The following is a 26,437-nucleotide window of genomic DNA, read 5'->3' on the forward strand; positions in this document are numbered from 1 at the left end:
TAGCTTATTTGAGGTTATATCTTTCTACGCAGCCCTTTACAGTATATTTTCAGTTACATTCACAATGCACTTCAGAACGCGAGATCACATACAAAACGCATCGCCTTTTGCAGACGTAAAAACACTCCTCTTTTTGCACAGAACAATTCTTTTTTGTGCAGTTCTTCCAGCTAGAAGGCCTACTAAAGCTCAGCTAAAATATATGATCTCAGTGTAATAGCCTAAGAGATTCCGATCACCAACAAACATTCTCGGTTTTATTAAAAACAAAACAAAAACCCAAACCCACAGAGTCCCCAGGGAGTCAGACTCTGCTATTGTTCTTCCATTTCTGATGCAAGTCAGGAGATACCAGACAATACAAATTACTGAGTCACCGCTCCCTAAGCTGTATTTGCTTAAACAACAGCTCTCCCAGCTGACCTTTCCAAGTTAGCAGAAAGCATGGAAAGACAAAAAAGCGCTCAGTGTTCAAAAACCCAAGTGCTTTCATGCAGCCAGGTATGCTGTGAAGCTGGGAAAGCGGGAAATCAGACGGACGTCCCAGAGGGGAACCGTTTGAGTCGGAGCTGATTTGGATGGGTTTATTCTGCGAGAAAGTGGGGACAGAGAAGGGTGGCTCACGGCTGCAGGGTCTAGGCAGAAAAGGGGGAGGCAGACCGAGGAGGCACTAGATAAATAAAGGAAATACCTACATTCTAGCAGATAGGATAGTTAACTCAATCCTAAAATAAGGATAAGCAGGGCTTCACTAGTAAACGGGCACACAGGACTCAGAAATTGAGTCAGGACGAGGCGTACAGCAGCAGACTGCTGCTTTCAGCACTTTTTCTTTAAATATCTTAGAATTCACCAAACAGAAGATAGATTACACTTTATAATATAAGCCTCCTGAGGGAATGCTGCTAAAAGGCTGTCAGCAGAAAGAAAAAGAAGTGTTCAAAGTGTGCATGTAGGGTTAGGGACTCCACATTTCAACTCACCTGCAGCTGGAGATGAGATGCATTTACATTTCTTCCCCTGGCTGAAGACCTAATATTCATTACAAAAGCTATTTCAAAAGAGTTCTAGCTTAAAAATTTACTCACACGTAACCCGTATAAAATAAAAGAATTTACATAGCTACACTTCAAACAATCTCGCCTACCTCCAGTAGGATATGCAGAGAGATAACTTTCAGTTTCATTTGGGTTTGAGTCAGGCCTTCAAATAAAGGCCAGAATTTACTTAATTACTGTAGTGCTGACGGGCGCTCTGCTCAGAAACGCTTTTGCACAAAGCGTTGTATATAGAAACAAAAATAAAGTTTGGCCCAGAAAGCTTACTTGTCATGGTTTCAGCATCCCTCTGCTCCGTGAATGAGTGGCTTTTGTTAATGATCACTGTCATTTTCCTGGCATTTAACTGAACGAATTTTCTTTGGAGAAATTAAGACAGACACGGGAAACATCTCTATAATCCAAAGTACTGAAGATTATGTTTCTGCAGTTCAGATTCACTGGTCGCTATTGTGACCATATTCTCAGATCCCTGTGGCAGAGGGGAAGCTGGGGCTTTGGCTCACATTCCCTCAGCAGAGATTTGTGGTAGCCTAAGGCGCTGTCACGCCTCTCAGTCTGTCTTTCTGCCTTGGCAGAAGTCAGCAGAAGAGCATTTGGGCAGGCATCGCAGCCATTGCTGTTCCGAGTCCAGGGTGCTTGTGCAAGCCCCCACGCCAAATTATGAGCTGGCGTGGGTAACTTAGACAGTCGCGATGAGGTCAGTAACCCCCAGGAGGAGGATGAAACAGCTGAATTTGCAAAGCTTGTCTGAGTGCTCACAACACCCATTTCCTACATTTGTTCCTTGTGATCATTTGATGAGTTATTATATATTTTTTTTTTAATTTGAATGAAGCTCTTATTTGCTAACCTACATCCTGATACTTCAACCACGTTTCTATACGTTAATCTTTCCTACCTCAAGGAGTCATAAACAGGATGGAAGTTACACACTCAGATGCTGTTTACAGAATTGGGCCATAGGCTCAAGTATCAGTGTAGTAAATTCAAAGCCAAGTAAAAGCTTGACTAGATTTGCTTCCGGACTAAGCAAGACTAGGTTTTGCCCACAGTTTCTGAGAAGAGGCTTTCTTAGGACAAGTACCTATTTAAAATGAAATTGAGAAAAGCCACAGAAACACAAAAGGTTTCAGTGCTTGGGGTGTGGGCTTTTTTTCCTTTTATAAAGAATATGCTGTCTTTGTTGTCTTGTCATAGGAAAGGTATCTTTTACTGTTACTACAGTTATGAGGGAAAAAGAAACTACATTCAAAAATAAGATCTCCATATAAAAACATTTCACTGGTTACATGGAGGAAAGCAAAGATTTTCACACACATATTTGCTTTTGTTTATCTCTGCTTCCAGCGAACACTGAAAGCGTAGCTCTATAGAACTACATCCTTAAAAAAAAAAAAAAAGGAGACAAAATGTGCTCAACTAGCACCTCCACGAGATCACACAGCAGAAAAATAATCCTCACTTATAATCCAAATACATGGAAGGATGGAAAGAATGTTTTATGGAAAACTATCTTACTGGAATTTAAGAAGAAGAGTTCTGCAATGTGCAGAAAACAGAAATTTTTTAATAGGTTGCTGCTTTAAATGACTGAATTTATTTCTATGAAGGTCATGACCATAAAGTAGAAAACTAACTCGTCCTTCATAACAGTGGCAGAAGGGGAACAGAACATAGCAACACTGAAATGTTATCTTTGATCTCTTAGAGGAAGTGGCAGAATGATGTTGGGTTTTTTTTGTTGTTGTTTTGTGGTGTCTGTTTTTCTGTTGTGTTTTTTGTTTGTTTTTTTTTTAAGGTTTCTTAAAAAAAACCCTGTATTTTTCTCACTTTTCTCAGTTTGGAGTCCATAAATTACCTGTAAAAACATTTAAACAAAACCAATCAGGTCAGTAATGCATTACTATTAATTTCTCAGTGTTTTCATCTTTCTCTGACAACTGGGGGAAAAAAAAATGTGCCTACGTATTTCATTTTCATGTCCCAAGCACCTGGCTGTTCTGTTCACTCCTTTCCTACAGCCACTAAAACAAGCGTAGTAGTATGCAACAGACAAGAACTTAAAACAATTTTCATTCCTCCCACCCCTCAGTGTGAAATAGCTGACCCTTTTCTTCTGAAATTTCCTGCCTGTGCAACTGGTAAGGGAAAGGAATTATCTTGTGGATCAGAAAACTAAGCCCATCCCTTTCAGCATATTTGTTGCCAAATCTGAGTGAAGACTGATGCTCTGGGCAATAAGAACCAAAGTAGGATGCGATACAAAAACTGCTCTCAAAATCCAGCTTACTAGACCCATTGCTTGCAGAATCCTAAACGTTCTCCAGTGATAATGCAGACCTCAGAAAGCAAACTGATGCTTAATGAAACAGGCCTGCCGTTCTTATCAGCTTTCATGGTTCGCACAAGTGAGGCAAAACATGGACTGGATAAAAGAAGCGAACAAGGTAAATAACGTAATGTTGTATAGTAGTGGGTGTTTCACACAGCCAAGCAGACTGGAAGCTCGGTTGGCTACAAGGGGCCTGCTCCAGATGATGTTATTCTGGGTCCTTTCACCAAACCCTCAGCCAGCCTTCAGTGTCAAAATCTTAGAGAGCAACTTGAATAAGATAACGCTCTGGGCTCCTACAGACCCTCAGGATTTGTCTATATGTGCAGTTTAAAAAGTGTGACATTAGCAGGCATTAACTGACATAAGAAGAGTGTAAATCAAACGAGCCATGTCTGCGGCAGCCTGAGCTTTAACTCCTTTGGCTTGAACTAGCTAGAATTGTGGACTGCCTTCTGCATACTGAAAGGCACTAGTCAGCAAATATTGGACATCTTATTCTGTATTAGGACACGAAGCAATTTAGGGCATTCAGTAGAAAAGACAGGCACAGCATCCTATTAGCAGTATAGTTTTTTATCTTTGGTTAGTAACCTCTGCTCCCAAACAGAAGATCTTGCAGAATTTCCCATCTGGTTAGGTCCCTTCCTTTTCTCAAGTCTTTTTGGCACTTACTCAGCAGGCTTTCACTGCCATGTCATTCTGATGTCTTCCCAAGGCTAGAACGCCAGTTTGTTTCAGTAAGTTTCACCTGTCCAAGTACTTGGGGATACAGCCAGCTCCCACATCTGAAAATCCCCTCAATTTGGGCTGGTTTGTTACTCTCTGTCATGTACCTGTAACCCTTCCTATCTCAAACTAGGCACCCAATGATATTTTTAAATGTCTTCTGGCCTACAATATTGTTATACTGCCTCCTGAAACCTGACACTACATGCAGAAAGATCTCCTTCTGGACAAGCTCTGGTCCCTTCGCACTGTTTTGGGAATTTCCCAAGCCTCATGCACTTGTCTGCCTGCCAGCGGCTCTGGAGTTCTCTGCCTCAATGGGGCTTACAGAGCAGATGCCACCCTTGGAAAGTTTGCGCCAGCAGATTAAATGCCAAAGAATCTGCTAAGGCTGTGAGAAAAGAGGATGCTGATCCTGGTGGTTCCATCAGCCCCGCATTTTATTATTCATACAAAAATGTATGCGAACAGTTGCCCCATGTGTTAAAGATTTACAGATGATGTTAAAAGTAACTAAAACAAAAATAGCATCTCACTGAACAAACAAATCCAAACTCAAATTAAATCATTTTTAAATGGAAAGATTTATCTTAAAAGGATAAAGCTCAGCTAAAAGTGAAACTTCAATTGTTCAGTGAGAGCACCAAAATCAAATTCTCTGAACTGCATCATTCTGTCAGAATATTTACCGGTTCTTTCAGTCAAGGTTTTCGGTTTCTCAGAAAAACTTTCGGCCCTCGGTAGGTGGTGCTGCAGCCCTTCAGTCTACCCAGGAGTAAAAGGCAGCCCTGTTTCCAGTGCAGTAGTGAATTTCGTGGAGTAGTATCATCAACGTCACCTCACCACTTAAGGTGTGGGGGGGAAATCTACACTAAACTTGTAAGTTAAATACTTACATAAGCTCATAGTTCAGGTGGCATTTAACGTCAGCAGTTCCCATCTCACTTCATGGACAGATACCATCATACCATATACTGAAGAAAAGAAATCGGTGGTTGTACAAGAGAACTACAAAATTATCACATTGCCACATCTATAAAAAAATCAGAAATAAAGAACCGCACAAATGTTTAGCCCCTTCTACATCTTATTCTAAAATCCTATGAGCACTTCCATTAAACAATCTGAACAAACACTTGAAGAAAACAGAAAATAATGGTATTGGCATTGTTCTAAGGGATGAGTCCTGGCTATTAAAGCAGAACATGTCTGTGAGATGGGTTATTTACACGCATGCTGTGAAACCCACAACATTTTCCATCAGAGCCCCAAGGAGCACCGAGAGGCCTCAGCTGCCTTGAGCAGCCTGCCCCTGTCCCTCTTGGCCACCCCTGCGCATGGGCCGGGACCTCCCTGCAAGCACAGCCCGACCTGGTCCCCTCTGGGCTACCCGGCAGGCTGGCTGTACAGCCCTGTCCCCTGCAGCCTCCCCTACCGGGCAGGGGGACCAGGGCACCCTGCTCATAGCCATGTCCCCAGTCCTGCTCGGCCCCGTCTCCTGCATGAACCCCAAACCCGTGTTCAGCAGTGTCTCTGCTGCTGCCGACTGGACTCTGGACCTGCCTTGTTCCCCTGCCTCCTCTGGGACTGCCGGTGGTCCCTGCCAGTCACCACCCCAGCCCTGACCGGAGCTCCCTGTGGGAAAGGGCATGGTGCTGCCCCTGCGGCGGCTGCCCTCGGCCCCGCCTTGCTCTCCCTCACTGGGGGAGCACTGCTCAAGCTGCTCCCTGACATTAAGTGCAAGGAACAACTACGTTCATTTGTTAGACAAGAGCGTGCAGTGACCCACCTCACAAATGCGTAAGAGTCATCTGCACTACAACAGACAGGTACGGAAGAATGGAAGTATTTCACGGAGACTTCTCTCCCAGCTCCTACAGAAAATGCTTCAAGGGACTGCCAGGCTCAGGGAGACCAACGAGTGTTTGCTCCGTTCATTTTACTCGCTCACATACCAACCTATCTTCTCCAGCAACGTGGCAGCAAGCGCTGAGGAATCTGCTGGAAAACTTTCTAGCAGCCTACCTAATTTGAAGCAACACTGCCCAAGAGCAGAGTAGGATCCGAAACAGAGAGCTTATCGGTCACCCAATAGCTACTTCAAGGATCTAAACTTTAAAAAACAACAAGAAAAACCCCAACCAACCAGAAAACACCCAAGCAAACACCAACCCTCTTCATAGTTTAGAGGGAAGGGAAAGGCACTCCCTTGCAATTTTTTCCAACTCCTATGGAAGTGCTATGTCGGAAACAGAATCATTAAGGTGTCGTTCTTGCAGGAAGAGTTATTTATAGGAACAAGGATGTGACCACTAACGCAGCAAGACCCACTACTGCAGGCCTGACGTACACAAAATTTCTGCTGAAACCCACAGCAGTTGCAAGTGAGAAGTGGAGGTGGGGATGGAGTTTTGCCATGGTCTTTATTTCCATGTCACTGCCAATGTCTAGTGAAAATTAATACTGAAGTATTTTAATACTTGTGTAATATATATAAAGAGATATTTTCTTTTTGCATATCATAGTGATACATGTAATTATTAATATATTGTATGAAAATACCATATGCACCACCATTCACAAGGCTACAACAGATGCATCAAGAAAGCATAACATTTTACACGTTACCAGGAAACGTGTACCAGATCCTGGATGTGAACAGTACCAGATCAGAGGGCTGTCAAATCTGATGCCAGAAGTACCGGATGAAATATCATCGCAAATCCAGAGACGTCAATCATGCACGAATAAAGTGGTCCAGCTCTCCTGTACAGAGAAAGGACTTGTATTGCATTAGAGACAGGTATTAGGACTACAAAGATGGAGGAGGACAGGTGGCGAATTCTCCGTGTTTCAAATGAACAGATTACCTTCCAGCCCTGTTTTATTCCTTGAATGAAGACTAATACAGAAAGTGATTCCACTGCGTGAATAAGGCCTAGTCTACGAAAAATGCACCAGTTTAAAGGAGTTTCTTAAAAATTTTACTCAACTCCTACGCTTTTGTAGAAATCTCTGTTTCAGATAGCTCACACAACGCTGTAACTGACAAGTCAAGTCCAAAAGAGTTTGCTTCGGTTTACTCAATCAGTTAAGGCAGTCTAAATTTGGAAATCACCTGACCTCAGTCAGAAGATCTCCTCAAAGCCATGGTTCCTGAAAGGAGATCAAAAGAATCTTTTCACATGAAACGGTACCTGAACTGTAGATCCATGGTGCAAGAAATATTTAAGACACACATATGTAGTCAAGGAGCTATATGCTAGTTTTATTTGTAAAATACTTTATTCCTAACAGCAAAATACTGTAACTTTATTTTATAAAAGTTAGCAAAAATTGATACATTTGAAACAGAAACAAGAAAATTATTTCTACTTTTATTCAATTCTCTTTTCAATATGGAAGCTATAGGTATGCACCACACTAACAGATTTCAGTGCCAGACAGGTCATTCAATAAATATATCATTCTACCATTAAAATCTGTGAAGGACAGTGAAAAAGTTTCATAAAACTACTGAAAAAATATAAGCATTTTTGGCTTTTTCTGAGGTTTGGAACTAGTAATATCTACACACAACAAAGTTCTTGGCATTTATAAGAACGATTGTATAGAACAGTAACAGCAGAATTTGTCCGTAGTAAACCAAAGCAACCAAATTTGCACTACAACACTTCTAGTAAAAAAAAAAAAAAAAAAAAATATCAGAAATTCAGCCTATTTCTTAAATCCTACAGAAGACTTCTGCAAGGAGGTGGTAGGGAAACTTAAATTACTAATTTCATATCTGATAAGGCCATTGCATATCCTAACTTGCAATAAAAAAGCTGATCCTATACTGCATATAATAAACACTGCTTCTTTGTTATGAATAGAAGTGCGAACAAGTAACTTCACTATTTTATCCTATTGCTAATAAAAAAAACAAACCATGAAACCTTTGCCTTGGAGAAGACAGATTTCATTAAATCTTGTTCTGCTATGTACACAGGCATAATTTTGGAAGCCACAGTTGCATCAACTTTCAGAGGTGAAACTGGTTCCCTGTGTCAGCCTTCTGCAAAGCTTCTTTCTGTGAAAAAGTTGGTCATCTGAGACTACACTCAGACATAATGCAAGTGGCAAGGCCACTTCACACCCCAGTAGACAGCAAGAAGACTGTGTGACTGATGCTGGAAAAACAAGTAATGGAAAGACGTATATCAAAGATTTCCTCTTTTGAAAACAAACAAAACAAAAAAAAACCCAAACCAAAAAACACAACCAAAAAACCCCAACCAACAAAGAACTCACCCCACAAAAAAAGCCATTAACTTCTGTACAGTTAATGCTGTTGAATTTCAACTTACAAATGAAACAGAGGGGGATGTGAATAGAATATATATATAGTCATTCATTTTTATGAGTTTGACATCCAAGTAATTTTCAAAATTTGTTTGTTTGGTTTTGGGTTTTTTTAAAAATATATAATTCAGTGCACTAATAAATCTTAGTGTTGTGTGGACAGAAAGGCAAGGCAAGGGTATCAACATTTGCTGCTGACAATAACTTCTTCCTCCAAGTGACAGAGGAGCCAATGAGGAGAGGAGCTTTGCTGGACCTCATGCTCACCTACAACAAGTGACTTGTTGAGAATGTGAAGGTCAAAAGCAGCCTTAGCTGCAGTGACCGTGAGATGGTGGAGTTCAGGATCCTGAGGGGAGGGAGGAGAGTAAAAAGCAGGCTCACAATCCTGGACTTCAGGAGAGCAGACTTTGGTCTCTTCAAAGATCTGTTAGGAAGTCCTATAGGATTAGGGCCCTGGAGAGAAGATGGGCCCAAGAAAGTTGGTTAAAATTCAAGGATTGCCTCCTCCAAGCTCCAGAGAGATGCACCTCACTGAACAAGAAGTAAGACAAAAATGCCAGGAGGCCTGTGTGGATGAAAAAGAAACTTCTGGACAAGCTGAAACACAAAAAGGAAGCAGGTGGAAGGTGGAAGAAATAACAAGTAACCTGGGAGGAATGCAGTGACATTGTCTGAGCATCCAGGGATAAAGTCAGGAAAGCTAAAGCCCAACTGGAATTGAATGTGGCCAGGGACGTTAAAGACAACACGAAGGGCTTCTGTAAGTACAGAGGTGACAAAAGGAAGGCTAGGGAAAATGTGGGCCTGCTGCTTGAATGAGACAGGGGACCTGGTGACATAGGACATGGAAAAGGCCGAGGTACTTTTTGACTGCTTTGCCTCAGCCTTTACTAGCAAGGCTGGCCTCCAGGAATCCCAGGTCCCAGAGACTAGGGGGAAAGGCTGGAGCAAGGAAGACACACTGGGTGGAAGAGAATCTATCTGGTCAGGGAACACTTAAGCAATCTAGACATATGCAAGTCCAAGGTGAGCTCACAAGCGCTGAGGGAGCTGGCTGATGTCATTGCAAGGCAACTCTTGCCTCTTTGATCGATCATGGCAAATGGGAGAAGTGCCCAAAGACTGGATGAAAGCAGATGTCACTCCTATCTTGAAGGAGGGCAAGGAGGAGGACCCAGGGAACTACAGGCCAGTCAGCCTCACCTCCATCCCCAGGAAGGTGATGAAGCAGCTATCCTGGAAACCATTTCCAGGCAGATCAAGGACAAGAATATCATAAGCATGGCTTCAACAAGGTGAGGTCATGCTTGTCCAACTTGATAAACTTCTACGATAAAATGACTGGCCTGGTAGATGAAGGGAAAGCAGTGGATATTGTCTGCCTGGACTTGAGGAAGGCCTTCAACACTGCCTTCCATAAGATCCTCACAGACAAGCTGTTGATATATGGGCTGGATGAACAGACAGTGAGGTGGACTGGAAACTGGCTGAATGGCTGGGCCCAGAGGGTGATGATCAGCAGCACAAAGTCTAGTTGGAGCCAGTGACTGGTGCTGTACCCCAGGGGTCAATACTGGGTCTGATCCTGTTTAACATCTTCATTAATGACCTGGATGATGGGGCAGAGTGTACCCTGGAATGTCCTAGTGGACACTAATTTGAACATGAGCCAGCAATGAGCCCTTGCCAAAGAGGACAGAGCCAAAAGGTCGGAACCAGGCTCTTCTCAGTGGTGCCCAGTGACAGGACCAGAGGCAATGGGCACAAACTGAAACACAGGAGGTTCCCTCTGAACATCAGGAAACAGTCTTTTTACTGTGACAGTGACTGAGCCCTTGCACAGGTTGCCCAGGAAGGTTGCGGAGTCTTCATCCTTGGAAATATTCAAAAGCTGTCTGGACACAGTGGTGGACAACTGGCTCTAGGTGGCCCCGCCTGAGCAAGGGCAGTGGATCTGATGACCTCCAGAGGTCCCTTCCAGCCTCAACCATTCTGTGACTCTGTGAATAATCACAGCACATCTTTCAAGATCTTATAAGTTAACAAAGGCAGGATGACAAGTCTCTAGAACAGCAGCCTACCCAGACAGCAAAGCAAACATGCCTAGCCTTGTAGACTTGAGTATTAAAAGCTATGATTATAAGCTTGAGAAGGTGTACCACTGGTGCTGGTCATCTCTGACTGCATACCAACAGTATAGCATGTGTCCTCAGTTTTAACTGAAAAGCCGATGACTTGAAGCTGACAGAAATTTTTATTTCTGAAATCTGAATCAGGATCCAAATCCTCTAGATGAAAGTTGCAGCAAATTTGCATCTTGTGGACATCCACCCCAGTGGATGAGACATATGCCACTGAGCAGCAGACCAAGCTCCTGAAGAAGTATTTTCTTTAATTTTCACCAAGAAAAAACAGAACCAACCACTGGACTGTTTGTTCTGGATACTTTTTTTTGTGCTTTTGTAGAGCTAAATCAGAGGAAAGAAAATATTACCAACTGTACTTACATTGTTGTCTGCCTCTTTCCTCATCCTACAACAAAGACTGCTATAGGAGGCAAAAAAAGTGAGACATATAACAAGTTAGCTATACGCAACACATTTTTTTTTCCTTTCTGCATTAGATATTTTTGCTTAAAATATCCAATTGTCAAAGCAAATTTAATTCCTCACACATAATGAGATAATTTAGCTGCCTATGAGTCTTCTTCCAAGGAGGACCACTCTTTCCTCTCCACATTTCTATTGCTTCTGCTGACTTGATGCGCAGTGCATCTTTTCTAATGAGATTAATCTTCAAGAGTCAATGAATCATGAGAAGAAGGTGCTTTTAGGGAAGAGTACATTGCAAATGCTACAGAGAACAGTGGAAGTAATTTCTGAGGAGCACAAATGCTACTTATACAAGGAGTTAGGGTTCCCAAGTCTTCTGCTAACTTTGGTCTCGTGAAATAATACTATTTAGTGCTGCTGACAACTCAGTGTAATAGGACAACTCAACGTAATAGGCTTCTATGTGGGATTTATAAAAACCTTCTAAATTAAGATTTGAGACACATGTCAGAGAGCTTCAGTCCATGAGATTGATAGTGTCACTTTCAAATGGCTTTACTGAAGTGGGACTCTGTGGAGGACTCTTTGCACTCGGTGCCGGCACTGCCAAGACTTTCCGACGGATTCCAACTGTAGCCTTTTTATGGTCATGTCTGAGACTGCGGATTGTGCTGTTTATGGCAGCCACACATGCCTTCCAATCATATCCAGTTTCCTTTAGATCAAAGGATGGATAATTCTCTTGAAGAAAGTCTAAAAATAAACAAGTATATAAGAGTGAGTTATCAATTACTTCTGCAAGCTATATACTCTTTTTGGATATAATTAAGCCAAAACAAGTGCATGCTACCAAAACAGGACAGCTAGGCGTATTAGGAGGCTTGAAGAGCAAAGCTACAGGGCAGATATTTTTTCCCTCCTCTTTCTGTTTAATTTGAAAATGAGTAACGAAAGATCTAAGCATAAAAACAAAATATGCAAAAAAAGCATGTAACTGTGTATGTGGCCTCGATCCCTTGAAGTGCTGAATAACTTCAGCGTCTAATGTGGTCAACCAGAGCAAAGAAATCTCAGGCTCCATTTCAGCATGGCCAGTATTTGGCAGGACCAAGACCTCCTTCAGAGGATCTCTGACAACTATATTCACTAAAATGAAACACAGCAATTCAACATAACACAGCTGTAGAGGAACAACAGTGACAGAAAAACTGCAAGAGCTTGTTCCTTACTATACTGCAACAAGATCAGTAAACAAATATTTGTCCCATTGCTACCAAACTCAAGTAAAGCAAGACTACAGCACCTTTCTCCCCTTCAACAAGTAAAATGAGTAGTTTTAAAATCAGATTTTAATTTTTTTTTTTTTAAATTACTGAGGAGTGATTGTTCTTCTGAGCTTAGCTGAATTACATGTTTTCTCTAAGCAAGCCCCTAAAAGATTTAAATAAGCACCAAAAAGGAATTCTCAGCTGTAATTTCCAATCAAAGGCAAAACTATTTCTACTTCTCTGATTAACATCTAGATTTACCTTAGTAGAATGAAAGGTATAGCTAGTTGATATTATGTCAGTTTTGCTCTTCCATTGCTCTCACATATAGTAGCAAGTGAAAATCTAATATACTATCATTGTTTACAGTTGATATTTTAACTTGTAGTTCCAAACCTGGAAACCTGTTTTGCCAGAAAAGCATGGGTCTGAAGGAATAAAATAACATACAGAAAAACTTGTGCTCTTGCAGTTTACTCTGCTCCAGGGCGGGTGGTGGAGGAAGCGAGAGCGCCTTAGGTTCTTTCATTCCCAGGATGCTCCTGTAATAAGCTGTGCTGACAAAGGATACACGAGCTGTTGGCCGAAGCAGCACCCAGGCTCTCTTCCCCTCCATCCCTGACAGCAAATTCAAGAAAATGCTTCACCTCAGAGCTACAGCACAGAACAGGAATTTCTACTACCACGCCTACAGAGCCTTTGTACATGGCCCACGAAACAGCTTTTAAATTATGCCTTTTCTTTCACAGAAATTGACCAATTGTTGGGACTACAGTAAGGCTATGCAGGCCCCCTTCCTGCTCTGCAGGGTTACATTCAGGGACCTGATGCTGCCATCCAATCAGGCCATCTTATAGTGTTAACGAAAACAGGGCCACGGACTGCCCTCTGGCCCCAGAGCCAAGTGACACGGCCTGACTGCAACCACAACACAGAGGACTTTGTCTCTCATCTGCTCTGGAGCCTACATGGTGTTTCCTGCGCACCTAAGACACACTTAACGCATCTTTTGAATGCTGCTTCAGCTCAAAACGCCATGAAACAAAATACATGTACTATAGGAGTATGTGGTGACGCTTAAAGTGGCAAAGCTTCACAGGCTAGTGGTGAAGGAATATGTACAGTTTGGGAAAGCCCACTCTTATGTATAGTCTTGCTATGTTGGGAATGGTTTTTGGCATGCTCTGTCCCTCAAGCCATGCCCAGACATCGCCCCAGAGAGTGCAAGTCCCAGCTCCATTTTATTCAGCGCTATTGCTGTATCCTCAGAGGCAATCTTTCCACTCATGCGGAGCTGTTAGGCTGCACTGTCCAGATCTCAACAACCCTTTCAACCTCCCTATACTCCAGACATGGAGGAGAAGCAGTTTCAAGATTTGTTAGGAGATGCACGTTGCAAAAAAGCGTGACGGATCATAGAATATCTCAAGTCAGAAGGGACCCGTAAGGATCATCGAGTCCAACTCCCTGCTCCTCGCAGAACTACCTAAAACTAAATCATATGACTAAGAGTGTTGTCCAGACAAGGCTAACTAGTCAAATATGCAACCTTACTAACCCAGTGAGCACTATCACACAGTGATATCATAAGGACACAGGAGGAAGTAAAACCCTACATCAAGCCAGTGCTGTTGGGAAATGTTGAAGGCACTCCACTATTACGCTGCCTGCAGCCTGGGATCCAGCCCGGTAAATAACATCCCACAAGCAAAACTTAAGAATTCCTGGCAAAGTAATTTCTCTTCAGATTTCCCATAGAAAAAGCCAACTTTTACAATGAAAATATGGCAAGAGCACAGAAAATTAAAGAAAAGGTGGAAAGATTTTTATATTGCATGACCGAACCTTTTCAAATATGTTGAACTCTCTCTTTAACATACTGCAATAGCCACGGAGCAAATGGCCACCAAAAACCTGAAGATCTTTCCCCCAACACCATTGTTTGTGCTGGCCATGCTTAAATCTTACCAGATAATGTCAACTTTTCTTCTGTGTGATCACCCATACACCTTTTCTACCTACAACCTACTTCACATTCCTCCTCACTTGCTACGTAACTATTAATTCTACTGTCACAGCTCTATTCGCTTTATCCAGCCTTGCAGGAGGGACCAAATGAGACTAACAGAAGACTCCCTCTCAGGATGGAGCATGGATCAATGTTCCAGAAGTCTTAATGCTGAAGCAAGAACAATGAAGAAGGCAAAACATCTGCTACAACTCCAACCATAACATACCCTCCCTCTGCTTCCAGAATAGCATTTGCAAATAGAATAAACAATAACAATTTCCTGAAGACATCTTGGATTCATGTAAGCTGAGGAAACTGCAAAACTGTTCATATTCATACAGTGGAACAGGCTGTTACACATTATTTCAAAAGACACACTTCAGTAAAGATTCGTTATTCAAATAGCTCAAACTGGTCTAGTTCAAAATGCTGCCTGCTCACTTGGCAGCAGTCCTTATCCCATCTGTAGCTTCTGACAACTACGTTATTTGCTGAGACCTTTTCTCTCAATGGAGCCTCTTAGGTGAATAGGGACAGCCAACCTCTGAGCCCTTAGAAGGGCAAGGCACTTGAATCTCCTCCTTTCCAATCACAGTCACTCAGGCCGTGAGGGACCTCGGGAGGTCTCTACTCCAACCTCCTGCCCAAAGCAGGGACAACTCTCAGGTCCGACCAGGTTGCTCACGGCTTTGTCCATTGAGATGTTGAAAAAGGACGGAGATGGCACAACCTCACAGGGCAACATGCTCCACTGCTCGACTGTCTTCATGGGGAAAAAGAGTCTGCTCATATCCAGTCTGAACCTCTCTTTTCCATTTATGCCTGTTGTCTCCCATCTTCCCACATTCAGTGCTGCAAACAGCTTCACTCTAGGAGTTTACTGAGAAGATAAATAGTGGCAGGTTGCTACTAGGTTCCCTTAGAGCCTTCTCTTTTCCAGACTAAATAAGCCCAGTTTCCTCACCGGGCAAGTGCTCTAGTTCCCTGTCCCTTCTGGCGGCCCTCCAGCTTTATCAATACCTCTTTCTTGTACTAGGGGATGCAAAATTGGATGCAGTAATCCAAATGCAAACTCATGAGTACTAAACAGAGGGAGATAATCCTTTCCCTTGATCTGCTGGCTGTGTGCCTGTTAATACAGTCCCAATTTGCTGTCAAATGCAAACCTGATGAATGTTCTCCATTGTCTCCAAGTCATAGATAAAGATGTTAAACAGGCCAGGTACCAGGGAAGACCCCTGCAGTACCCCATGTGTCAGTCACCCAAGCAGAGCATGACCCACTATCCTCTGAGCACAAACATCCATCTAGTCCTTCAATGTTGTCCACCCATCCAAACTGTAACATCCCAACATGAATACCAAAATATTGTCAGAGACAGAGTTGGAAGCCTTGCTAAAAAAATAATCAAGCTAAGTGACAGCCACTGGTCTCCCCTCGTCCACAAATCCAGTCATTTTACCACACATGGCAATCAGGTGGATCAAACATGATCTACCCTAGGTAAGAACATGCCGACTGTTCCCAACCACCACCACCACCCCCTCAAGGCCCGAGAGACCTTCATGGTGAAGAGCGAGGTAGAGGAAACACCGAGTACCTCAGCCTAATCTGACTCTGCTGTCACTAAGCTACCTGCCCCATTCAGCAACAGGCCCACACTCTCCTTGCTCAATCTTTTATGATTAATGTTGTGGCAGATCTTCTTGCTGCCCTTGACATTCCTTGCAAGTCTCAACTCTAGCTGAGCTTTGGCTTTCCTGACACCATTCCAACACTCCTAGGCAAAGTTGCTAAATTCTGCTTCATAAGCTGTCCTTGCTTCCAATCTCTATATACTGCTTTTTTTGCACTGGAGCCCAGTTATGGATTCCCTGCTTAGCCAAACTTGTCTCCCCATAATTCAACCAGTTCTCCTAAGTGTCAGGATGGGCTCTCTTGTGCTTGTAGAATGCTGTCCTTAAAGAACTGCCAACTTTCCTCAGCTTCTCTCCTCTTCAGAGCTGTCTCTCACAAGCACTCACCTATGAATTTCCCGAATAAACCAAAGTCTGCTCTCCTAAGCTAGAGGGTCTGTACTCTCAGACCTTTTCAACTCTACTCAGGATCTTGAGGTCCATTATTTCATAGTCTCTACAGGCATTACTGCCACCGATTATGACACCCCAACCCTTCTTGTGAAGGGTGCCATAACCTGCTGTGCATTACCTCTGGTTGGCCTACCTAGCCCCTGTATCAAGCAATTATCCCTGACACCCTTCAGAATCCTCTGGGACTGCTGCCATCTCCCACCGTGTTGCCCTTTCAAGCAGATGCCATGGAGACTTGAGTTTCCTCATACGAACCAGATTTGTGATCTGGAGACTTCCTTGAGTTGCTTAAATATAACTTCATCTACTTTCTCTCAAGTTTTTCCACTCCTTGCACTAACACATGTCAGAACAGTTTCACAGACTTATTTCTGAAGCTCCATGGTTTGTTCATAGGATACAAAGTTAATCACTCCTGTTACTTTCCCACATTACCATTTGAACAGATTTTCTTACTTACCTCTGAGAGCATTAATTCTGTTGCAGTCCAGTGGGCTCATGCCACGTTCAAGATTACCATATACATTGCTTTTTACCAGCACATCTTCAGTGAACATATGACGAATTAGGTAGCGAGCTGACAACTCTGGCCGAGACTTTCCCTTAGCTACATAAATGACTGAGAAAGGCAGCTGAACATTGCGCCATGGACTTCCGAGAAGTTCTAGAAAGGATGTCAGAGAGAGAGAGAGGGAGGGAGACAGACAGAAATTTTACTTATCTGATACTGACCATACTTCAAAGCCGCTGTATTACACTAAAACTATGACACAAAAAGTTCTCCCTGACACTATTGTACTTGCTTGGAAAGACCAGAGCAAAACCATAACACTACAGCTAATACTAAAATGCAACATATTGCAGACAAATGTCCAAGTAGCCAAAAAACCCTGCCTGTTTTACAATAATGTAACAGCACTTCTGATATGCTTTCAGCCATGCTAGCAATGTAACCTACATTATTAATGACTGCTTTCTAAATTGTTTTCATTTCACATGAAAAGATGATGCTATTCCAATTACCTAAGTAAATAAAAGTTCTGCTACTTCAATGGTGCTTAGATCCTGTAAGTGGAAACTGAAAAACAGTGAATATTTTTTTAACTACTTCAACCTGACTCCACTGCAAACATTAAAAAATAAAAAATGCAAAATGTGTAGTAAATCAGGAGGTCTGTGGGATCAGACTAACAAATCTTGGGTGCAGGAGCAGATCTGATACAGCCCAAAAGTGATTCTAACCAAATAAATTATTTCCAAGGGCAACTAATCTCATCTCATTTTCCTTGAAGCTCTCTAGAGGCATCACATGCTGTATATGGAATTTTTTCCAATGTATTTGTATATTGTACATTTTTATTAAAAAGAAAAAAAAAGGGATAAAGGGTGCTTTAAAACGTTTATTGTCCTAAATTGTCAGTTTTACAGAAAGGTGTGCTTTTCCTCTGAAATTGCAATATCATTCAATAGATATTCCGAGCTAGCTTATTCCATTAAGGTAGAATATCTACCAAATAAAAAAAAAAAAAACCAAAACAAAACAACAGGGCAACTGTGAAATAATTCTTGAAAAATAATTATTCAGAGAAACTGAAAAGAATATCTTACAGCTGAACTTCCCAATCTTACAGTGAATATACATCATGGGACATTGGTAGATGCAAATACATGTTCTGTTAGCCAGATAATGTTCTTGTTTGCTCCCATGAAGACTTACTATATATACGAAGTGACTGCCTTAACAGGAAAAGAAGAATCACATAGTTCAGCAAATCCTCTTACTACACAGTAAGTCTGTGCTACTACAGTAGCATCTTCTGCCTCTCATTGACGATTTAAAATGCAACACACAAATCCAGAAGATGAAAATTTCTTAGTTTACCCATAGGTTCCAAAGACTGCGGTTTCTTGACTGAAGATGCATGAAAAGCTTCTGGAAACTTATCCAATCCTGAATTCTGCAATGTGTCAGTTGTGGAGCTGGTCATTTTGAGAGAGTTTTGAGAATTGCCTTCACTACCTTCATTATAATTTAAATCTACACAGTGAGATGTATCTGGAGCATCAGCCACTTTTTCTTTCCCTTCAGCTGTCTCCTGAAACATTAGATGAGGTTAGCACATGCACTGGGAGAAGCCTATTGGTTTTCTAATTAGTGTTCCAGTTCATTTCCCATTTAGTACAAATTAGATTCCAGATATTTACGATATAGTTACTCCTGAATTTCAGTCATGAAAACCATAAGTGAAACAGATACTAAATACGCACAGATATGCACAAAGCTTTTTAGAAGCAGAGGTAAATGGAGTTACAGGTGTTTTGGGAGTGATGTTTCAGTCAATATAAAGCTGAAATGCATGGCTCAATGTATCTGAAGGAAAGCCTGCGAAAACAGTGCTAGCTTGAGTTTAAGCTCGTAATCAAATTTGACACTACTGCTGGGCAACGTTTACAGTGCTCTCCTTTTAGTATCCTATGCTTATACATCTCTTAACTGAATGCTGGACACAGGAGCAGGAAGAGACAGAGCAAGAGAAAGGGATATGCTTCCAGTATCCCCCATACGGAACCAGTGCTTCAGTCAGCAGGCCTATGCAGAGCAATGCAAAGACAGCACCCAAGGAATTTCCAGTTAGAGCACTTGTATGATGAGGAGTTTAAATAATTAGTTTGAGAAAGAAGTACAAACCTAGTACTTAACAAATTATCGCCTTGAGACAACTTACTGGGTTTATTTTTGTTTCAGAGCGTAAACAGCGGATCATAGCATTGACATTTGTGATACAGGTTTTCCAGTCTTTTCCATGCTCACTCAAATCATAGTTTGGAAAGTTAGTTGCAAGAAATTCTGCATATAAAACGTAGAAAATTTTTTAAGCTTCATGACAAAAAGCGGTATTTAAAAGTAGTCTAATTTAGAAAGAAATAAAGAAAGATAAGAAATGCTTCACGTTTACTGTTCTCCGTTTAGAAGCTTTAGATTTCCAGCTTTAATTAAAGTAAACTCACATTTTAAAGCTAAGCAGCACTATGAATTTAAGATGTGCAATGACACTTTTTTGAGGTGGTGTGAATAATGCTTTTATTATTACACATTTCCTGGTAGAATTAGGGTAAAGGTGTGATTTATCGTACTAACTTTAAAACAAAACAAAAACCCCACAAAAAACAGAGACAGGGTAATGCTGATGCTGCAACTACTTCACATGGCTTAAATAATCTCCCACCCTTTAAACAGGAAGAAGGAGATATATAGATTCACACGTATGTGTGCCCGCCCCATCTTCACCACTTCTCAAACAAGATATGTGAACTTAAGGGAAAGAGAAGAGTATTTAAGAATCACCAGTTAACGTTCATCGCAAGTATACCATGGCCATAAAAAAAACCCCAAACCAAACCAAAATCGAACCAACCAAAACCACAAACCCCATGCCACACACAAACACAAAATAAGTTGTAATGAAAAATTTAGAAACAGTCAGCATGACTGATGAACATGAAGTACACAAAACCAGGAGAAATCAGAATTGTTTTATCCACATTGAAGAAAAATGAACATTGAGAAGTACAAAGCGGGAATTTCAAAACCAAAAGACACAACAGAGTGGGGCATATCCACTACTGCATTTATCAGTTGACCAGCTGCTAGACAATAGTTAGCAGAAACATGCAGAAAAGGACTCCTTGCAAGTTAATAACTTTGTTAAGTATTAAAGAAGTAAATCTGGGCATTTTGAAAGGTAGCATACCTCTTATTGCAGCAATTTTGTTTGGATCCAATGTTCTGCGCCCTCGTGCACTCACTCCCATAATGCTGCACATTAATGTTTCCTTGGGAAACAAGACACGAACTAAGTAGCGCGCTGCATACTTTGGTTTAGTCTTTTGCCGAGCTTTCATCAAATAGTTTCCAAGAACTTTTACATTTCTCACTGGGTCACCAACAAACTCTTTTGTAAAACAAAAACATTTAAAGAAAAAAAAATTAAATACCCAAGCAAGTTGTTAAGAAAAGAACACTTTTTCAAACTCTTTCTCTTGACTTCTATGGTACTCTCGGTATATGTTCTCTACTACAGCCAATTCTACTACGTATTACTTATCTTTGCTGTTACAAAAGCAGCTTTAAATTGGAATGCTGACAAAGATCTTTTTGATTTACATTAACCACAAATGTAACTCACTGAAATAACAACACCGAAGAAAATATATTAGATACACGAGAGTCCGAAATGTTCAGACTGGCCTATTTTACACACATGCAGATACCATGTATGTTTTCAAGACAACGACCCAAGAAGAATGGCATATCCGTACACAGTACTGCCAAATCATACACTGTTTACAAATTCCCAGATAGATTTCTGAGTATTTCACCTACTGTTCATGCAGCTCTTCAGCTGTATGAACTTATTTTTTAGACCAAAAGCAACCAAAACCTCATAGCTCAGCCTTCCACAGGACTCGGGGCGTTTATACTTTAGAAAGAAATGCATTAGTTTTTAAAACATAATGCTATTTTATATGTGCTTGCTTATTATAATGCAATGACCTCTGGAATTCTTCGTTTTCTGTGGAATTAAGTATTTTGAAAGAAACCAAACACTGGAGGATTTGAGAATAGAAAGGATTTTTCACTGATAAAATCCTCCACGAGAAGAAAAAAGGCATTTCCTTCACAGAAATAAGGTAAGTTGCTTTCTTAAACTCAAAACATGTATACAGGCATACGCCTCACTTAGCTTTACTGGCAATCTCTTTTGTCTGTTCAAACATATGCATAGCATGCATACATTACTTATGACATATACACAGGTTAAAAATAGGTTATATCAAGAGAGGAAAAGAGGGCCTAGTCTTAAAAGAACCCAAAGTACATGCTGTAAATCAAAGGCTTGTGGTAGTCTATACAACTGTATATACACCGCAGAGGTTTTTAAGTGATCCCTGGCATATTAAACTTCCCTATGACCTTTGTTTCAAGAGTTTTAAACAGTATTCCATTATAGAAATCCTTGTAAGGCAGCCAGTTCTGCTCCTTTACTTTTGCTAAATAATGATAAAGAGATTTCTTTAGGCATATTTTTTATACTAGCAGCAGCTTTTTAGCTTTTGTTTCTAAGTATTTATCACAAAGGAACTCACCAAAGCTAGGATTGATGGAGACTGAAGAAGAAGGTAGCTCTTTACTAATGTTCACACTCCCAGATGCATTTCTGTAGTTCACCACCACAGCATTATTTCCCAAACCGGTCTCAGATGGCGCTGGCATCGATGACGATGCCACTGGTGAAGACGCAACGTTGACAGTACTTTCCACAACGTTGGCTACAAGATTTGATCGTGGAGAAAGGTCAGGAATCCTGTTAGTTGCTGCGTAGGATGAATGCAATGAATGCGTAGAAACTATAGTGGGGAGTGGTGGGCTCTGCCTACGAACAGGCTGCTGCGATTCAAGCTGAAGACTCTGTTGAACATGTTTTATTGTGGAATTGACCTGAACGTGGCCATTTTGTAAAGCAACCCTTATGACTGGGCTATGCCTTCCCTGGCCTGGCGAAGAGAGATGAAGAGTCGATTCCCTTTCCATGGATTTTTGTACTCTTATTTTCCCTTGGGACAAATGATTGGAACTTCTGTATGTAAATCCAACTGGTTTCTGCAAATGTGATTCAGAAAACAATTAAAAGGTTAAATTAGACATATATGATAATTTTTCTCTTTTGCAAGCCAGGAAGGCTAGATTTTAGTAATTATGCTATTGGCAACAGACTCTTCATTGAAGTAGTCATTGTCATGATGCCAGTGCTATTACTTTTTAGCCTTCCCTCTATTTTCTTTTATTCTCACTTGTAGTTCCAACACTAAGAGTTTATCTGGTCAGCTTCAACATTTCTCAAGTTTTTTTTCCACCTGGGGTGCTGGCACAATTGCTTTCTAAAAAGCCAGAGAAATATATAATGAGAAAGGCAGCTGTGTAAAGGCTTTTAAAAAAAGCTCTGTAAAAAAAGAATAGGCAAAATAAAATTTAAAATTTGTCAGCCATTGACCCAGTCTGCTGAATTTTCAAGGGATGTCTCCACTGCCATGTTAGTTTCCTTTTAAACAAGAAAAAAAAAAACAATTCACTTTCTCTCCTGGCTGCCTCTTCATTCTTTACTTGCTAGCTGAAAACATTAAACATTCAGATCTCATCTACAATGGAAGACTCCAAAGAGACCAAGACAAACAAACTGAGAGGCGAGTTATGCTTTCGACCGCTTGGAGTACTTTTATTAAGAAACGTATGCACCCTAAAGCATGTGTTCTAGTTCAAGTCACAGGCAGGAGCTACCAAATGGAGCTGACACATGTGGGTTTGTTTTTTTGTTTACAGAAATCTGATTATATTCCACCCTTGTAACCTTTAAAAATCTAGGACCTGAAGAAAGGCTTATATGCTTGAAAGTCTGTCCATTTCTGCAGCTACTGGAGTTGATCTAATAAAAAAAAAAAAAAATAGTACCTTTACCACCAACCTTTCCTCATTTATATCCTTAGTCCATCACAGGTACAACAATGGTACAGCTATAAAAAAAAATCTACAGCATTCCTGACAGTTTTAAATATAAAGTGCTAGCAGAACCTAAGAAAATGGTTGGCAAGTTGCATTTGCTGGCTTCCCCCTTACACCTTATAGCGATAAAAGCCTTCTTCAAAAAAAAGCAGTACAGGTCACTTTTAATTTGAACATTAAAGCAGCTGCCATCCCACATGATCAGAGGGGAGGGTAAGAGCACAGAGGTCACAGGGTCCAAGCATAGCTGACAAGACCAGTTTGTTCGCTGAATCTTGTATTTTTGGATGTGCGGATGGTACAAGCTTGGAGTAGTCAACAAAAAAGCATTCTCAAATAAAACCTAGTATCTTATCAATAACTGACATGCACAAGAATGTCATCGCTTTTACCCACCCTTAAAGCAAATGTCTTGACATCTCCTGACAGCAGGATGACCTCTGCCATATTAAAAGCTTTGCAGTATTGTTGACAAAGAAAGGTCATTATGGATTTTATGACCTTCTTCAAAAACCATCTGTTATGTTTTCCTTTTAAAGAGCATTATTACAAGTACTAATAGTCTGTCTCTTTAGTTAATAGTGGATTGACCATATAGGAACAAAATGGATAGGGTGTACTCAGTATCAAACCTTTTCAAACATTTTGAAAAAAGGTGTTTTATTAAAAAAAAACAGAATTCTATACCGTAATGGATATGACAATACACTGCTGAGATCTAAAAATCAGTCAGTCAATTGAACCAGCCTGTGTGAGTGATGCATAAACTCTCTTCTAACTGCAGAAACCAATGAGACAGTACACCACATCTCGTAAAGCAGCAATACCAACATACCCAAGTTTAAAATGTAACCTACACAATTCATTTCTGTTCATTCCAATACAAATAGAATTTTACAGCATCTGTCACAACATCCTGAATTTGATGGGAGCCACTGGCCATTCTATGACCACTGGTCAATAACACCACAGGAGACTGAAGCTGGCGTACAGCAAGAAATCTAGAATAATTTAATTGAAACGGATTTTAAGTCTACTACTTTTCTACTAATTTTAATCTTAGTGAAAGGAGAGGATTTTTTTTTTTCAAATAAGCATCAGAGGAAGTGAGAGAATTAAAGGAAAAATGAATGTCTTAGGTCTTTAATACTCACAGGTTTGAGCAACAGTGGCTTTACACGAGTATGCTGCATTTCTGAGACCTTCCGATGAAGCAGGTCAAATTTTTTGTCCAGTTTCTGAATGGCATCATACATGGCCTGACAACAAACATAAGAGTGAAAACAGTATTGTTTTGCAAGAATCCTATTTAAATCTGAAGAAATCAAGAAAGTTTAATTAGGGGCAAAATTCCCTCCCTAAAACTGGGTAAGATCTGTAGATAATATATACATTCTGTAAGCATATTAAAGATCAACTTAGATATAAAATGCAAATAACAATTGTAAATATCACAGTAAAAAGATTTCTCAGAGAAGCTTACTCTTGTGACTTTAATGTGGCTGACACTTAAAGGTTGTTCTTCCTGCTTCCAGCAGATGTTTTATGTTTACCTATTTGGTATGTTTTGTTTTACATTGAAAAGCTACTGACAAGCTCTAAGGTTAGTTAGGTATCATGATAAGCTATTTTAAGTCATAATAAGTTTCCAAGTACACAGGTAAAAGGCTTATAGGCAGCCACCGAGATATTGATTTCTGTATCACCAATGGGAAATATGTTTAGAAAAATACTATCTGTAAAGTAAAAGTCCCAACTGGAATTGAATGAGGCCAGGGACATCAAAGATGAGAAGGGCTTCTGTAAGTACATAGGTGACAAAAGGAAGGCTAGGGAAAATGTGGGCCCGCTGCTGAATGAGACAGGGGACCTGGTGACATAAGACATGGAAAAGGTGGAGGCACTTGGACTGCTTTGCTGCAAACGTGACTAATGGTACCCTGGGCTGCATTAGGCAAAGTATTGCCAGTAGGTCAAGGGAGGTGATCCTTCCCCTGCCCTCAGCACTGGTGAGGCCACACCTGGAGTGCTGGGTCCAGCTCTGGGCTCCCCAGTACAAGAGAGACATGGACATACTAGAAGAGTCCAGCAAAGAGCCATGAAGGTGATGAAGGGACGGGAGCACCTCTCCTATGAGGAAAGGCTGAGGGAGCTGGGACTGTTCAGTCTGGAGAAGAGAAAGCTCAAGGGGGATCTCATCCGTGTATAGAAATACCTGAAGAGAGGTGTCAAAGAGGACGGTGCCCAGTGAAAGGGCCAGAGGCAATGGGCACAAACTGAAACACAGGAGGTTCCCCCTGAACATCAGGAAACACTTTCACTGTGAGGGTGACTGAGCCCTGGCACAGGTTGCCCAGGGAAGTTGTGGAGACTCCCTTCTTGGAGATATTCAAAAGCCATCAGGACATGGTCCTTGGCAACTAGCTCTAGGTGGCCCTGCTTGAGTATGGGAGTTGGACCAGATGACTTCCAGAGGTCCCTTCCAACCTCAACCATCCTGTGATTCTGTGAAAATGAGATGTAAAAGATGTACGGAGAAATCAACGTGGCCATGCCTTGCAGAACAAACATGGCATTGAAATCAGTTCCATCCACACTTTTAATAATCACAGAATGAAAGAGAAAGGATTTTCAAATTCTAATTATTGTATTGAAAAGTTTCTGATCTTCAGTCAATCCCCAAGGTCAAGTTTTCTTTGAGATGTTAAAAATTTGTGTTGCCTTACTAAAACAATCAGGTACAACTTTTCAAAAGTATTAATGTGAAGGCCCAAATTTTCAGACATAAAAGCCAGATAAATCGAAGCATTCAAAGTCCATCAGTTATGACCATACGTTACTGCGTGATATAGGAAGTTCCTTCTTCAGTGTTTCCAGGATTTAGCAACTCAAACATGATACTTACGCAGCAATTTAGACATACACTTTGTGCCTTAACAGTATAAAAGAATCAGATAACAGAATATTAACCTAGCATTGAAAGGACATTGCCAACTTCAAAATATGTATCAGGCACATGTCATCAGCTATTACTGCAAAAAAACCACACACGGACATTATAACTCTATGAGTTGCAAAGAAGAAATGTGTCTTCAACAAACTAAAGCAATTTCATTTGTTGATCTACAGCATAGCTAGACAGAAAATTTTAAAAATACATATGGCTGTAAGAAAAATTGCTAGATGGATTTGTAGTAGAAAGGATTTAAAATTATTTTCAATTTTATCAAAACCAACAGTTTGGTTTCAATGTGATAGCTACCTTTTAAAAAAATTAAATATCCTTAGACAGAAGAATATATAAATCTTCCCAAAATTTAGCAATACCTCAAGGAAGCACTAAAAGACCTTAAATCAGTATGGACAGTACAGGCATTATTAAAAGGCTTCATGTAGCCCTAGGGCAGATTTACTGGGAATAGGGGATAACAGTGGGGTGAAGGAGATGGAAAGGGGCTAGTAGGCAGCAAGAGGCTATAGCTTCTCAT

General features: G+C 40.9%; 1 protein-coding gene across 8 annotated transcripts in view; it reads right to left on the minus strand.

Annotated features, from left to right (window-relative positions):
• Positions 1 to 26,437, minus strand: part of BEND2 (BEN domain containing 2) — a 74,301-nt gene that overhangs the window by 33,763 nt on the left and 14,101 nt on the right. For 6 of the 8 annotated variants that reach the window (XM_087759180.1, XM_087759175.1, XM_087759177.1 and 3 more), the window contains 7 exons: positions 24,104 to 24,208; positions 21,539 to 22,052; positions 20,143 to 20,343; positions 19,117 to 19,238; positions 18,273 to 18,486; positions 16,851 to 17,054; positions 8,159 to 11,774 (listed from right to left, as the gene is read on the minus strand). In XM_087759180.1, the coding sequence (XP_087615306.1) occupies positions 11,539 to 11,774; positions 16,851 to 17,054; positions 18,273 to 18,486; positions 19,117 to 19,238; positions 20,143 to 20,343; positions 21,539 to 22,052; positions 24,104 to 24,208 (1,596 nt within the window). In that variant the 3' untranslated portion in view covers positions 8,159 to 11,538. Of the gene's footprint in view, positions 1 to 7,389; positions 11,775 to 16,850; positions 17,055 to 18,272; positions 18,487 to 19,116; positions 19,239 to 20,142; positions 20,344 to 21,538; positions 22,053 to 24,103; positions 24,209 to 26,437 lie in introns of those variants that run through there. The other 2 variants (XM_087759176.1, XM_087759179.1) reach the window with 2 other exon arrangements.

The sequence above is a fragment of the Nipponia nippon genome, unplaced genomic scaffold (genome assembly GCF_047370975.1).
Source record: "Nipponia nippon isolate SJK-2023a ecotype South Korea unplaced genomic scaffold, ASM4737097v1 scaffold_2, whole genome shotgun sequence".
Lineage (NCBI taxonomy): Eukaryota > Metazoa > Chordata > Aves > Pelecaniformes > Threskiornithidae > Nipponia > Nipponia nippon.